The sequence below is a fragment of the Primulina tabacum genome, chromosome 8, assembly GCF_025594145.1.
Source record: "Primulina tabacum isolate GXHZ01 chromosome 8, ASM2559414v2, whole genome shotgun sequence".
In the NCBI taxonomy this organism is placed as follows: domain Eukaryota; kingdom Viridiplantae; phylum Streptophyta; class Magnoliopsida; order Lamiales; family Gesneriaceae; genus Primulina; species Primulina tabacum.
This window is the reverse complement of record NC_134557.1, coordinates 899604-915880: the sequence shown is the minus strand read 5'-3', so window position 1 is coordinate 915880 and position 16277 is coordinate 899604. Positions and strand designations below refer to the sequence as shown.

The following is a 16277-nucleotide window of genomic DNA, read 5'->3' as shown; positions in this document are numbered from 1 at the left end:
CATATTTACACATTGCTTTGTGAAATGATTTTTGTTAGCAAATTCTAACTCTAAAATCCAATGCTCTTGGAGTTTTACACCCTATTTAATTTTCTAACACTTCCAAAACACCTTTACGAACATATGTATAATTTTATGTTAATTACGAAAACTGATTGAGAAAAATTTGTATTTTGAGCTTTTTAAAAAGAAGCACAAATTCGGTACTCCCACTAGTTTTCCAAAAAAAAAAAAAAATGACATTAAATTTGTTGGAAAGTACACTTGAATCCATCGAAGCACTTGGTCACATAACCTAGTCAAGACGATCTTGCACGAGTTAATGCGTCTCACAATAGGATACACCATCTTTGGCAAACATAAAATACTAAGCAATGTCAGACTGTGACCATACAAAACAAGCCATTTACCGACCAAGAACCTTAACCATCCACGCTCCACCCAAATAAAGACCCATAAGGGGGCCAGCAAGCAGCATTTGTGTAAGAGGATCTGTGGATGGTGTGAGTATAGCAGCTGCGATTACTGATCCAACGACCACGTATCTCCAGATTGATAGCATTTGCTCCGAAGACACCAGCCCAAGTTGTCCTAGAAGCAATTGTATAACTGGAACCTGATAAAGGCCAGAAACAAAATCTTGTCGAAAGAGTATTAACTTAGCTGAGAAGTAAGATAGATAAAACATAACAGAAAAAAGAAATTTTCAGTAAGAATAAAGTGTATTACTAATAATTCACCTGGAAAGACAATCCCGTGCTTAACATGAGCACGAGAACAAATTCAAAGTATTGATCAATGGACCACAATGATTCAACAACGCCTTCCGCATAACTTACAAAGAAAGTCAAGGCTGCTGGGGTAAGAACGTAGTATGAAAAGGTGATGCCGGCATAAAAAAGAATCGAGGACCCTAAGACAATGGGCCCTAGAAATCGTCTCTCTGATCTTGTTAAACCTGGAAGGATAAAGGCTATGATCTCAAATAGAATCACAGGGCTCCCGATCAAAAGCCCACAGTATCCTGACACCTGCATAAAAGATAAGTAGTAAAGTAAATTAAAAGCGCATTACATGATACATTCAGACACCAATTTAGTTACAAGATTTAATGGTCAATTGACCAGGCACTAAGTTCAAACTTTGCCCAACCTATGCTGGACATAACTGCACTTTTCTTGAATAAAAAATAATGTTTTTAACCAATAAAAATAGTTATATCTTGGATAAAATAAGAAAGATCACATCTTACAACTACATATATATATTGAGCGTATTTAACACTACAGAAGTGGCGAGCCAGAATCATCATCTAGAGTGGACTTCAAAAGGTGTAAAAAAAAAAATTCTTGATTAAGCAAACATATGAAGGAATACTTAAGATGATAAATAGAACAGGCTCGAACCTTCAGAGATGTAAAGAAAAATTCTCCGGGTGCTAGTTGTAGAAACCGGACACCTTGTTCCTTCACGGGAGCTTCAAGAAAAATAAGTAGTTCTTTTGAAAATGTAAAGCAACCAACCATGGCAGCTCCAATAGCTAAAATTGACACAAATATTCTCTCTCTCAATTCCTCTAAATGATCGTATATGCTCATTTCTTTATCGTCCGGTAGGAGTTCTTTTCCCGGGTAAAGAAAATTATAAATAACATTTCCTACATCATCTGAATCATCTTTCTTGGTAAGATTCTCTCTCACACCATCACTAGCATCTGAGAAAGATCGTTTTTTCAATCAACATAATTGGCGTTTAAAATCAGTCAAATCCATAAGTCACAATCAGCCGCAAACATCATATAAATAGATGAGAAATCAACCTTCGCACCATTACAATTTTATACATTGTCCATAACAATAAAACACAATATATGTTTGTTTCCAAGGCTCTTTTATGTCTTAATTTTATGCCAACTTAAATAAAAAAGATTCGTCTCCTCAACTATCACCATATTAACAGTCTCAAATTGAAGAGACACTGCAATGCAAAATGAAATATGAAGCCAACAATGTACCCAATCTCTTAATAACTTCGTTCACTTGAGCTGCAAAAGTTTCTACTATATGTACTACAATACAAGATAAAAGACTACATAAATAACACCAAGCCTCTTCACATACTGTTCAAATGAACATATATACTATCAGCTATTCTTAAACAACCGAAAAGCACTGAAATCAATTCAACGGCAAAACCATGAACGAAAAGGGGGGAGGAGAGAGAAACTGATAACTATTTTTAAAGCACAAAAATTGAGAAAAGGTAAAATCTACTTCACCGATTTCGCCGCCAATGGATGAGCCAGTCCCAACAAGACTCCTGCTGCTGGTTTCTCGCTGCTGCTCACCGACAGCAGAACAAAGAATTCCGCTCCATTTCTTGAAATATCTCAAGTTTGAGAAGCAAGGTAGCTTGGGGTTTATTTGCTCGATGTGCAGAGTAGTTCTTGGTTGTGTATTTGATTTACAGCATTCGGAAAAAGGGATATTCCTGTTGAGGTGCGCGTTGTGCGTGAAAGCTCTGGTACTAGCCATTACTTTGCAGGGTGTGAAAATTGAGCTTCTTTTTTGCGTTCTCTGATTCTGAAACCGTGCGCGCTGGGTCGGTGAGGTGGTAGGTGAAGATGATCGATCTCAATTGATGCTGGAATAGGCACATTACAACAAAGGACTTCCAATTGGTCTTCTATCGCGTGCTAACTTCCACGTGAGTCATAATAATAATCGGGTTATTCACAACAAGTTCTCAGTGATCGCAAAAATGTGCACTTCATGTGAAAAATAAATAAATATTTTACACCTTAATATTTTATAAATATTATGAGAACATTCCTGCACCACTTGGAAGTTTGACAAATTGAAGAATTTAGATGACAAAAAAGAAAGAAAATTCAATTTGTTACGAATCAGATTTTCGGTTAAACTAATTTGGACGTTATCTATGCTAACCGAACGCGGCAAGATCGAGGTGGATGACACGAGATCGTTGTATGCGTGTCATACAGCGTATCATCCAGCTCGATATTGCAGCGTCTGATTAACACAGATAACATCCGAACTAGTCTAGCCAATCTGAAATATGACTCATAAAAAATTAAGTTTTTTTTTCTAACTGTTTTACCCGCTCATCATTGTTTTATGAGATATCATCAAAATACTTCTGCTCGTCATATTCCAGGCGATGCAGACGATGTTCGCGCAACCTTCATAAAATGTCAAATTCTAGAAACCGTATTTATTTTTCACATGAAAAAATGTGTATTTTCGATATTTTACATAAAAATTTAGTGTAAAAAAACTTGTAATAATCTAATAATTAAATTAAATTATGTCCGAGTTATTAGCGTAAATAAACGTGTGCTCAGTTATCATGATTTCAATTTTTCATGGTGTGCTGGTTAAAAGTTTGTATGAAATTTATCAAGTGCGCATCAAATTATGACAATTCCATATTTTTATGTTTCACATAAATTAAACTTGGCGATAATGTGAAAAATCAGTAAATCATGATAGATTCAATTTCACAATGATTTTCCTACAAAGATAAAATCACTATTATCCTGCCCAAAAAAAGGATTCGGCACTTTCAAACAAAATATCTTCTTGTAAGTCAAGAACAAAGTTAAATTAAATCAAATAACTTTCAGTTTGAAATTTTTAAACATACATGGTCTGGAAAATTATATTATTACACTTGGGTCAATGCAACTAATATACAAGAATTGAGGTTCCAACAACAATAAGTGTAAAAATATAGCCCAACGGAGAAATCATTTACAATCACAGGGTAATCTCAAACAAACAAAAAGGGGGCAGTCTTGAAGAAGCTGGCAAATCTCGTATTCCACAATTGCATTTTATCTGTTGTTCTACTACATGTGTGTATAAATCAATGACATGAATTGAACATAAGATAAAAATACAATTATATAAAAAAAAATATATTTGGGTCCGAAATCAAAACTCATTGCAGCTTCCTCCTGATTAATCTGTGCAGCTGCCATGACCATGTACCCAAGAATATCAAAAGCCACATCCCAACACACATCCAAAGTATAACCAACCATTTTGGCATGGAATTAGGAAACAATCCTGGAAATTCAGCAAGCGTAATATAGGTAATCTGGTCGTGTTAAATTCAAGAGACAGACACCGTGGGAATGGGGGTGGGAGCGGAGGGGGACAATTACTCTTCCTGGAACAAAAATATATGTATTCAAACCTTTTCCGAACTTGACACAAATGAGGAGTTCCACTATGCATATAGCAAGTGAGAGCCAGCAGAATGCCCCCACTTTCTTCACCGGTTTCCTAAATATAACCGAGAACAAGAGATCGTGTCATCTCATGAGAAAATCAAATTTTTGTGCATACGTAGCGCGTACGAAACGTGGAAGAAAAGGGAAACACCTGTCTTGTAGGTAAGAATTATACTCGCGAATTGTTGGTATAGCAATGAGCCACCACAAAACTAGCCTGTATACGATGAGGGGGTTTCGAGGAGGAATCCAAAGACACAACTTCAAAAAGAATGTATATATTCAGCTCTACGGTTAAGAAAATGATGCAAAGGCTAAGAACTTGAATAAATCTCAATGGACCAAGAAAAGGGTTCCATTCATCTTTATCCCACTGGGCCGGTGTAAACTGCCCAAGTGTTCTTTTCACCTGAAAAGCCCAGACTAAGCAATTATTTTCTACTTTTATGTTTTACACTACTTAGTCAAATCATGGTGCCAAGAGCCCTCGAATCACAATGTATCATGGTAACGAATTCATAGCTGCAAATTAAAGAAATGTTACAGACCAACGTACTTTGCTCATGATGTTTGGCCGCCGGCTTATTCCAACTCACTCGTAAGTTTTACCGTCAAAATACTGAACAGTATGCATTCCAGCCCAAATACCTATCAAGCTAATAAGTAGACACGTTAAATTCTATTTTACCCCCAAAGGCTGGGTTTTATAACAAGTAACTTGCTGAGAGAAATGTGGCGAAGACCATTCAGGTCAGTTAGACTTGTTGGATCAATTTATTTATATGGGTTTATATGTGAATAATTATGTATTGTGGGTTGTCTATTAAGTTAAGCTCAAAATAAAGTGATCAATTAATGTTTCGGGTTATTGGGCTTTAATGTATCTAATGGGCTGTGGGCCTTTAATGTGCAGAGACATAAGTGTAATTTCTGTTTTTATGATGAGCTAAAACAGAAATATCAGAAGATATTGATAAACATTATCTATAAATATGGGTCATGGTCCCCAGATCTCGCGTTGTCACTTTCACTATTCTCTCCCCCATTAAGAAAATAGTTTTGAAGAGAAACTAAAGGATTCTCTCAAGGAAAGAGCGCGTAGATCTGGAAGATCAAGACACGTTTTAAAGAATTCATGATTATGGCTTCAGGTACGCTTCCGCTTAAGTTTTCAGTTAAATTCTTGATGATTTATCATGATGGATTCTGCGGTTTATGGGTTTTCCCCAACAAGTGCTATCAGAGCCATTCATGTTTGAATCATTGAGATTTGTTTAAAGTTTTTGGATACTGTTTGGATCCAGATCTGAAAAAAAAATTAAATTTTGTTTAAATTTTTTTTTATATGGCTTCAGATCTGAAAATTATTTTGGTTTAGATCTGAAAATTTTTTGATATGGTTTCAAATCTGGAAAATATTTTGGTTGAAAACCAAATCTTTTAAAGTTTCAGTTTTGGTAAAAAGATTTAGTTGTAAAATTTTAAAGATTTGGTATAAGATTTCGATTTTCCTTCCGGTTTTTGTTCAACAAAATATTTTAGAGGAAAATCGAAAAATTCGGATTAATTTTTTTTATAAAAAAAAAAGTACGGATTCGGGTCGGGTCGTACGGACCCGGGTCGACCCGAACCGTACAGATCCGGGTCGGGTCGTACGGATCCGGGCCGACACGACCCGACCCGTACGGAATTTCCGAAAAAAATATTTTTTTTTTCAGTTCAGATTTATTCGGTTAAGGTTAAATTTTCATTAATTCAAATAATGATAAGGTTATATGTATTTTAAAAAATTGATTAATTGAAATAAAATGTCGCCAAAGTGACATCTTTTATGGAAATTAATTTTATTTTGAAATACAAAAGGATTTTGGGTATATATGATTTATATGAATACTGATCGGCCCAAAGGATGGTTAATATTTAATATAATTACATATGCACTTGTGGTGGTAAACATGTGATAGTTGTTCGGTTTCATGTGAATAATAAATCAGCCCAAAGGAAGGTTGTTATTTGACATGATAGTTACTATCAGTGTTTGACTGCTGCGCCAGGATATCACTTACAAGTTAATCTTTTGTCCAAAGATGAAACATTAATGGAGTGCTTGATATTCTGTTTATGAGGTTTACATCATTTGAATTTATTGATTATTTTATTTGGATATTTGGTTGAGCATGTATATTTGGTTTTTTGTTCTCTGTTCAGATTTGACTCCTGCAAATATTCACTCCAACATAAATTATATTCCTATGTTAAATGGCTCTAATTTTAAATCATGGCAAGAGAATTTATTGATAGTTCTCGGAGTCATGGATTTGGACCTTGCGATAAGGGTTGACTCTCCTTCTGCCGTTACGGATAAGAGTACCTCTGATGAAAAGAGGGAGTTTGAAAGGTGGGAGAGATCGAATCGCATGTGTATGATGATCATGAAGAGGGCCATTCCAGAAACATTCAGGGGCACAATGTCTAACGACATTGCTACGGCTAAGGCTTTCCTTCAAGACCTCGAAAAGAAGTTTGCTAAAAGTGAAAAGTCTGAAATTGGTACACTTTTGGCAAGCCTAGTTTCAATGAGGTACAGAGGTAAGGGCAATATCAAGGAGTACATTATGGAAATGTCTCATCTTGCTTCAAGGTTGAAAGCACTGAAGCTTGACCTCTCTGAGGACTTGCTGGTGCATCTGGTTTTGATATCTCTTCCTCCTCAGTTTAACCAGTTCAAGGTAAGCTATAACTGTCAGAAAGAGACTTGGTCTCTGAATGAGCTCATCTCGCACTGTGTCCAGGAAGAGGAAAGGTTAAAGCAAGACAAGACAGAAAGTGCTCATTATGCCTCTACCTCGAAGGATAAAGGAAAGAAACGAAAGTATAAGGAAGCTGCGGATACACAGCCTCCGAAGAAACAACAGAAGAATCCTAGTGATTCTCAAAGTTCTGGTTGTTTTTTCTGTGGCAGTGATGGGCATATGAAGAAGCAGTGCAGTAATTATCACGCTTGGCGTGCTAAGAAAGGTATGCTTCTGAATATGGTTTGTTCTGAGGTTAATTTAATTTCAGTGCCTAGACACACGTGGTGGATAGATTCTGGTGCAACAACTCACATCAGTGTGTCTATGCAGGGTTGCCTGGATTGCCGAAAACCAAGTGATGCTGAAAGATTCATCTATGTTGGTGACGGCAACAAAGTTGAAGTTGAGGAAATAGGAAAATTTAGATTATTGTTAAAGACTGGAATATATTTGGATCTTTATGAAACATTTGTTGTGCCGTCTTTTTGACGAAATTTGATTTCCATTTCTGCATTGGACAAATTTGATTATTCTTGTTCTTTTGGAAATGGAATATTCAGTTTGTTTCTCGATTCAAAATTGGTTGGTTCTGGTTCTTTATCAGGATACGATAATCTCTATTCTTTGGATGTTATTGCTTCATTTAATGAATCCCTGAAAACAAGTAGAGGCACTAAAAGAAAATTAACCAGTGAGAATTCAGCTGCGTTATGGCACAAAAGATTGGGTCATATCTCTGAAAAGAGAATAAGGAGACTCGTGTCAGACGAAATTTTCGAACCTTTAGATTACACAGATTTTAATAATTGTGTTAATTGTATAAAGGGAAAACAAACCAACAAAAGGAGATTTGAAGCCAACAGGTGTTCAGGCGTCTTAGAACTTATACATACTGATATTTGTGGGCCATTCCCTTCGGCTTCTTGGAATGGTCAACAGTATTTTATAACGTTTACAGACGATTTTTCAAGATATGGCTTCATTTATCTCATTCATGAAAAGGCACAGTCATTGGATATGTTCAAAAACTATAAAGCTGAAGTTGAAAATCAACTTGGCTTAAAGATTAAAAGCGTTAGATCTGACCGTGGTGGTGAATACTATGGTAGATATGACGGTTCAGGTGAACAACGTCCAGGAACTTTTGCTAGATTCCTGGAGGAATGCGGTATCGTCCCACAGTACACTATGCCGGGTTCGCCCACTATGAATGGTGTTGCTGAAAGACGAAACAGAACGCTTAAGGACATGGTGAGGAGTATGATCAGTCATTCTACCTTACCAGAATCACTCTGGGGAGAAGCACTAAAGACTGCAGCATATATCCTTAACAGGGTTCCAACTAAGGCAGCGACCAAAACCCCTTATGAACTTTGGACGGGTAAAAAGCCCAGTCTTAAGCATCTGCACGTTTGGGGATGTCCAACTGAGGCAAGGCCTTACAAGCCTAATGAAAAGAAACTGGACTCAAGGACGGTTAGTTGTTATTTTATTGGATACTCTGAAAGATCCAGGGGTACAAGTTTTATGATCCCACGAGTAAGTCGATTTTTGAGTCAGGAAATGTCAGGTTCTTTGAGGATGTTGAGTTTGCGGGGGGAGATAAAGTAAGGGATATTGTCTTTGAAGAGGAATATGTAAATATTCCCACAGGTGTCTTGGACATTGGTCAGGATCATATTCCTCACTTTGACCAAGACACAATACAAGAAGACAATATTAGAGATCTTCTCATTCCAGATGAACAAACTCAAGCACCTCCAGAACCTATGCCATTAAGGAGATCCACTGGAGAGCGGAGAAATGCAGTGCCAGATGATTACATTGTATTTCTTCAAGAACATGAGGCAGACATTGGATTGATGGAGGATGATCCTATTAACTTCCGTCAAGCCATGGAAAGTTCTAACTCTCAAAAGTGGAATGATGCCATGAATGAGGAGATAAAGTCCATGAAGGACAATGATGTATGGGATCTTGTCCCATTGCCTAAAGGTACGAAGCCCATTGGTTGCAAATGGATATTTAAAACCAAGAGGGATTCGAAAGGCAATGTGGAAATATATAAGGCTCGTCTTGTCGCTAAAGGCTTTACACAGAAAGAAGGCATTGATTATAAAGAGACTTTCTCTCCGGTTTCTTCGAAAGACTCTTTAAGGATTATAATGGCTTTGGTGGCGCATTTCGATCTTGAGCTTCATCAGATGGATGTAAAGACTGCGTTTCTAAATGGTGATATTGATGAAACGATTTATATGGTGCAGCCAGAAAATTTTGTGTCCAAAGACACAAATAATATGGTTTGCAAATTAAAGAAATCCATCTATGGGCTCAAGCAAGCATCTCGATAATGGTATTTCAAATTTCATCAAGTGATCATCTCGTTTGGTTTTGAGATGAATTTGGTCGATGATTGTGTGTACCATAAGTTCAGTGAGAGTAAGTATATTTTCTGGTTTTATATGTTGATGACATTCTGCTCGCTAGCAACGATATAGAGTTGTTGCATGAAACCAAGAGATTTCTAGCTAAAAATTTTGAGATAAAGGATCTTGGTGATGCATCTTTTGTACTGGGTATTCAGATACATCGGGATCGTTCTCGGGGTATTCTTGGATTATCTCAGAAAGGCTATATCGAGAAAGTTCTCAAGCGATACGGGATGCAAGATTGTAAATCAACAGATACCCATGTGGCTAAGGGAGACAAATTTAGTCTCAAACAATGCCCAAAGAATGATTTTGAGGAAAAAGAAATGCAGAAGGTTCCCTATGCATCTGCAGTGGGGAGTCTGATGTATGCTCAGGTTTGTACACGTCCAGATATTGCGTACGTGACAGGAATGTTGGGACAATATTTAAGTAATCCAGGAGTGGAACATTGGAAAGCAGTCAAAAGGGTTTTACGGTACCTACAGAGAACAAAAGATTACATGCTCATATATCGGAGGTTGGATCAGCTTGAGATCATTGGGTATACTGACTCCGATTTTGCTGGATGCCAAGATAGTATGAAATCTACGTCGGGCTACATCTATCTCCTTGCTGGAGGTGCCATTTCCTGGAAGAGTGCTAAACAGTCACTTATAGCCTCTTCCACCATGGCAGCTGAGTTTGTAGCGTGTTATGAGGCATCCAATCATGAAATATGGCTGCAAAATTTTGTCACGGGACTGCGCAATGTTGATGGCATTGAAAGGCCACTAAGATTACATTGTGATAATAAATCAGCAGTTATGTATTCCAATAACAACAGGAGCTCGACGAAGTCAAAACACATCGACATCAAGTTTCTGGTTGTTAAAGAAAGAATTCAGAGTGGAAAGTTGTCTATTGAGCATATCGGTACAAACTCCATGGTTGCGGATCCGCTTACTAAGGGACTACCACCCAAACAGTTTCATGAGCATACTGCTAGTATGAGTGTTATGTCAATTGAGGAAATTCAGTTTTAGTGGGAGTTTGTTATTTTAAATGCTTTTCAATTGTAGACATTTTCAGTTACAGTTATGTAAATTTATTTTCTGCAGAAATAAATTTCAAGTTAAGTCACACTCTAATTATGATTTAAAGTTTGATCTCGATAAGGTTAAAGGGAGGACCAGTTGGAAATAGGCATGTTACGGTCACATTGCATGAAATTTCCATGCTACACATCCACTTCACGATCCATGTCATTCAGTTGTGTTGGCATATGTGAAATTTGATGGGTCTAGTTACCTTGAGTGTAGCGAAGACTGCTTTGATCCTATGTTGATGTGATTGATGGACCGGATTGGTTATAGATACATTTCGGAATGACAACAATTTTGAGCTCATAAAGTTATTTTCACAAACATAATTATAAAGTTGCACATATAGCCCAAGTGGGAGATTGTTGGATCAATTTATTTATATGGGCTTATATGTGAATAATTATGTATTGTGGGTTGTCTATTAAGTTAAGCTCAAAATAAAGTGATCAATTAATGTTTCGGGTTATTGGGCTTTAATGTATCTAATGGGCTGTGGGCCTTTAATGTGCAGAGACATAAGTGTAATTTCTGTTTTTATGATGGGCTAAAACAGAAATATCAGAAGATATTGATAAACATTATCTATAAATATGGGTCATGGTCCCCAGATCTCGCGTTGTCACTTTCACTATTCTCTCCCCCATTAAGAAAATAGTTCTGAAGAGAAACTAAAGGATTCTCTCAAGGAAAGAGCGCGTAGATCTGGAAGATCAAGACACGTTTTAAAGAATTCAGGATTATGGCTTCAGGTACGCTTCCGCTTAAGTTTTCAGTCAAATTCTTGATGATTTATCATGATGGATTATGCGGTTTATGGGTTTTTCCCAACAAAACTGACGTTCAATTCATTTGGAAAATTAGCGGAACATGTTTAACCACATTATATGCATACTAACAGCATTATCACTGCCAAAGATAAATATAATGAATTTACAGAATCGTCTAACAATAAACAGAAAAGGAGAAAGATAAAAACTTCATACCAAACCAGTTGCAGATTAAGACATCAAGAATGATGCTGTCCCACCAGCATTCATTGAAATTTGGTAACATGTGTCTAAATGTAAACTGGAAACACGAGACAAAAAATCAAACAAAAGACGCATGTTTACAAGTTTCTAGAAATTGTGCGGAGAGGATCAGAATATCACACATAACATAAGATGAATGCCTACCTCCATTAACTCAAATCCAACCGAAAGTGTCCATAGAAGAGGTTGATTACGGATCATTATAGCTTTCCCCCACCATCCGAGGATATGAGCCAGAACAAACTCATCAAAAAGTGTCTCCTAAAACACGTTAAACCAAAGTGATCACATTATCAATTTATGGTAAGACAAAAGATAGATGTCAAAGAAGGAATGTGAAGTAGAAATCATACATAAACGTTCTTAAACCTGCTTGTAGGATTTTCAGGTATATAAATTCGGCAATCAGCTCCATAGGATCTTTCAGGAAGTTCTGTAACAGAAAATTTGCATATAGCTTCAGCAAACAATGATCCAACAAAGTTCCAGTGATCTATAATTCATATTGACTACAAGGTTGATGATGTGAAAACGTAACAAGCCTAACTTGTGAGCTTTTCATACCAACTTGAAAAATACATGATTCAAATTCGAAATAAAGGATTTCATACCGTGCTGAGCTCTAGTATGCTTGATATTTTTGTTGCTAAATTCTAGTACAAATTGATTAGTTTTTTATGGCTAGTGCATTCAAACAATCTCACAAGTCAATATTAGATTATTTGCTCATATAGTTCAATAATAAAATTCGAAACAAATGAATCGATCGATCGCAACACAGTAAAATTCTTGAGCTTCAAGATGGTTGAATAGAATTTGAACTCAAACCTAACTTATTAAAAGACCACTATTAGACTTATTTCAATATTTGTCACCCCGAATGATGACATGCAGTACCACAACCGGATAAGAAAACCACATTATTTGACGGAATAATATAATGCACAAATCCCTTACCTACACCTAGATCTGGATGTAGATATTTCATGAAATGTCGAGCATCATCACGCCTCTGGAAATAAGAAACATTCAGAGGCAAAAATGTTAAAGCGGTGAGGTAAATGACAGCCATTCCATGGACAAGGCGCCAAATTGCAGGATGCGGCCGAGTTAGTACACTGTAAGAAAACATATGAGCTTAATGTGTAATAGAAAAATGAAAATTGACAGGTAAACAGATAAGTATAGAAACCAATGCCTACACTTGTGAAGATGTTCCATGGTAAATTCACTGAAGTATCAAAACTATGTAAGAATTTCTTTAGCCTCTTATATAATATTTGCCGATCTTGGCTACATTTTGGCAGGAAAAAAAATCCACCACAGAGAAAAGAGCTTGTTTCTTGTCTTCCCCACAAATGTTTATGACTTTGGATGTGTGTGCACATATAAAATAGATGCAACTCCATTTTTCTTTGACTTCATGTTAATGGACAACAAATGGTTCTAAGTCAATTAAATACCGATACTTCATCAAATTATATATTTTGATTAACTCATAGAAACCGTCTTTTCACATCTGATCACTATATGAGGTAGACAATAAAACAAATAAGTCTGTTTTCACTGATACACACAAAAAAATAAAACAAATAAGTCTGTTTTCACTGATACACACAAAAAAGCAAGTAAATTTAAAAATCCTGAGTAACTGCTTCGACCCAGATGGAATCAGGCACATAAATTAAATATCATCTATTTATCAAATTTACAAAAAAGTGGGATAAAAAACGATCAAATTGTTATAAAATAGAAGTAACTACATAAAGGATCTAGACTTACGTCGAAGGAGCTTGTAACAAGCAATAAGCGTGAAACACTGCAACCGTTGCCCATACACCCCTGGAGAAGCAGTAAGAGAGAGCATTTGAAGTTTGAATAAGTCTATAAAAGAAAAAAAATAAATGGGAACAAAAAGAACAGGTGAGCATAGTAGAAAAAAGATATTAAGGTAGATCGCACACAATTTATCAAACTCCCACCTTTTCACAGAGGTAACAATATCATTTCCAGCACTACCCTCAGGATCAAGCACCCCACTTGCCCATCTGGAAGAATGTTCAAATAGATACATTAGAGTAGCATTAAAACCTTCCACAGCTAATTCAATGTTTCGTTATATGCTTCTTTTTGTTCTTGTGTTCTTTTTTCATTATTTCAAGAAGAAAAAAGTTGCCAATAATTGATTCGTTGATAAACATGAAAGCAGTGACTTATAGATCCAGATGAATAAAATAGAAACAATAAGCTTGATAATCAACTGGTGGTCTGTCATCAACATAATCTTGAAAAACCATAAATTTTGAAGGACTAAACAATTAAGCAACTTACACAAGAAAGCATGCACCGATAAGTAAAAATATAATGGTATGTGGCTTGTATGCCCACGAAGTCCATGGATCAAACTCATAGTCAATACTTGACGAATACACATCACCATTTTGATGAGGAACAAAATCCTTATGTTTGGCCTTCAGATGACCGTTAACTTCCATACTTTAAAATATCAGATATGAAGGCTTCTCACTGCAATTCAATTGATAAAATGATTGTATTCATTACAGTCTTACAATATACAAAATAGAAAAATAGCAAAAGAACATATCCTTTAGGAGAATGGGGGAAAGGGGCAAAATGGCAAACAAAAAATCATTAAAAATATTTGCACTTGCTGCATTTTGTAATACCCCATATTTTTTTTAAAAAAAATATAAAGCAATTTCCACTGCCATCACTTGGTGGAAAAACGACAATCCTTCCTGGCCACATTAATGCTGCGATAGAATGAAAAGTACGGGGATTGTTTCAAAGAATCAACTCACAACTCCCACTTTTTTTTTTCACTGAAGCACAGTCTAGACCGCGGCTCATGGACAAGATCTAAAGATAAGTTATAATCGTTTAATTGTGTAAGATAACAATATTAATATACGGTGATTTCCATTCGCATCTTTGCTAGCCTTATTTTGAACATGCTATCCTACACATCAAAATACACAGCAGAAATGGCTCGCGGTAACTCGACCTCAAATTGTATCTGAGGCATATAACCATGGTGTATCAATGGCTACAGGTAATCCCATTAAACATCCCTGGTTAAAAGGTGTATAATGAGAATAATTAAAAAAAAAAGCACAACATTATAACCAGAAAGAATCTTTCTATTCATATTAAGTTTCAGAAGACAACTACAGCAATCGAGATAAGAACCTCAAGTACTTTTATACCTTTAAGCTTAACAAAGACCTAATAGCCTTCTGTAATCCAATAAAAGCAAATAAAAGCCTAAGAATACAGGTATTCTGCTGTATACAGTTAACTAAAATTTTCTCCACACGATCAGAAAAACGGACAGAATAAAATTGAGGTCACCGTCAACCCGAGCCAATCTCAAACCCGTCCTCAGAAAAGAATTCGCTGCATGCAATTAAAAAGCAACAAAATGAAGCACTCATTGAACCTACAAATAGGGGTGAGCATTCGGTTAATTCGGTTACCGACCGAACCGAATTAGTCATAACCAAACCGAACCGAAATATTTAGCCACCGAATTAATTTTCATAACCGATGAAAACCGAATCGAATTAAAATCCGTTACTTCAGTCGGTGACCGAATTAACCGATTAGTTTAAAAAAATTGTGATTTAACTTTAATTATACATGTAATTTTTTTTAACACTACACTTTACACAAATGCATAAAAACATAAAATCACACACATCACAAATGTATAAGTTTTATTTGAACACAATTAATACATGTTATATCGATTTTAAAATTAAAAATTAAAATATTTATAAAAATTTATTAAATAATAATATTTATTATATCGGTTAATTCGGTTAACCGATTTCAAAATTTTGAAAACCGTAACCGAACCGAATTAATCGATATAACCGAATTTTTTTAATTTGAAAACCGAATTTCCGAAATAACCGAACCGAATTTCCGAATTGGCTCGGTTCGGTCGGTTAATTCGGTTTAACCGAAATCTTGCTCATCCCTAACTACAAAAAGTCACTTTCCAACTAAAATTTCGATTTATTAGAGAAAATAAAGTTGACCCATCATTCGAAAAACAGTGCATGCTACAAAAGACTGATTCTTGAAATAATTAAACGAGAGAATCACTCCCAAACAACTACCTCATAATCATGCATACATCTCATATGCAATCCCAGAGACATTAATTCATAGATTTAAACTATAATCAATCCCACGGAAATTAGTGTGGTGTACTGAGTTGTTTAATTTGTAATAAATGTTTGAAAATGAACAATCTCCATACTGACGTCGAGATAGGCTGGCGAGCGATACACAGCCGCACGATTGGATGACGAAGCAACCTCTTCCGTCATATCAAATAGAAGGAGAAAGAAATCAAGAATGCAGGAGCTAGAGTCATCGAGATTTGGGAAAGAAGCAGCAACAATGGCTCCACTAAAAGATAACTCACACTCAACACAACCGATGACTGCTAAGTTTGTGTGAATGTATCTTATATATATGAATTGTGTGTATATCATATATAGCGAATGTTTGTGTGCAAAAAGGGGCAATTTTTTGCAGTGAGAAAGCGAAAGGTCGGGTTTTGATTTCAGCAATGGCGAAAAGATCTTGATGTGTAAAACGGTACGGTGGTCAAAGAACTCTTCGTTGAAATTTTACGTTTCACAAAA

General features: G+C 36.0%; 1 protein-coding gene and 1 pseudogene across 1 annotated transcript; both read right to left on the bottom strand.

Moving 5' to 3' along the window:
- Window positions 1–239: 239 nt before the first annotated feature.
- On the bottom strand, window positions 240–2752 carry LOC142552685 (sec-independent protein translocase protein TATC, chloroplastic-like). Its single transcript, XM_075662449.1, has 4 exons — window positions 2279–2752; window positions 1407–1714; window positions 741–1031; window positions 240–616 (listed from the first exon to the last, which is right to left on the bottom strand). The coding sequence occupies exons 1-4, from the start codon at window positions 2532–2534 to the stop codon at window positions 407–409; spliced, it is 1065 nt and encodes a 354-aa protein (XP_075518564.1). The 5' UTR covers window positions 2535–2752; the 3' UTR covers window positions 240–406.
- A 952-nt stretch (window positions 2753–3704) lies between these two features.
- Window positions 3705–16270, bottom strand: LOC142552683 (CDP-diacylglycerol--serine O-phosphatidyltransferase 1-like; annotated as a pseudogene).
- Between the last annotated feature and the right edge of the window lie 7 nt (window positions 16271–16277).

Bases quoted from the DNA above. Each gene is read 5' to 3' on its own strand.
- LOC142552685 (XM_075662449.1), bottom strand. From the start codon at position 2,534: ATGGCTAGTACCAGAGCTTTCACGCACAACGCGCACCTCAACAGGAAT. The intron at 1,032-1,406 runs GTTCGAGCCTGT...TCTTTTATGCAG, and splicing joins TTTTCTTTACATCTCTGAAG to GTGTCAGGATACTGTGGGCT. The intron at 617-740 runs GTGAATTATTAG...GGCCTTTATCAG, and splicing joins GCACGGGATTGTCTTTCCAG to GTTCCAGTTATACAATTGCT.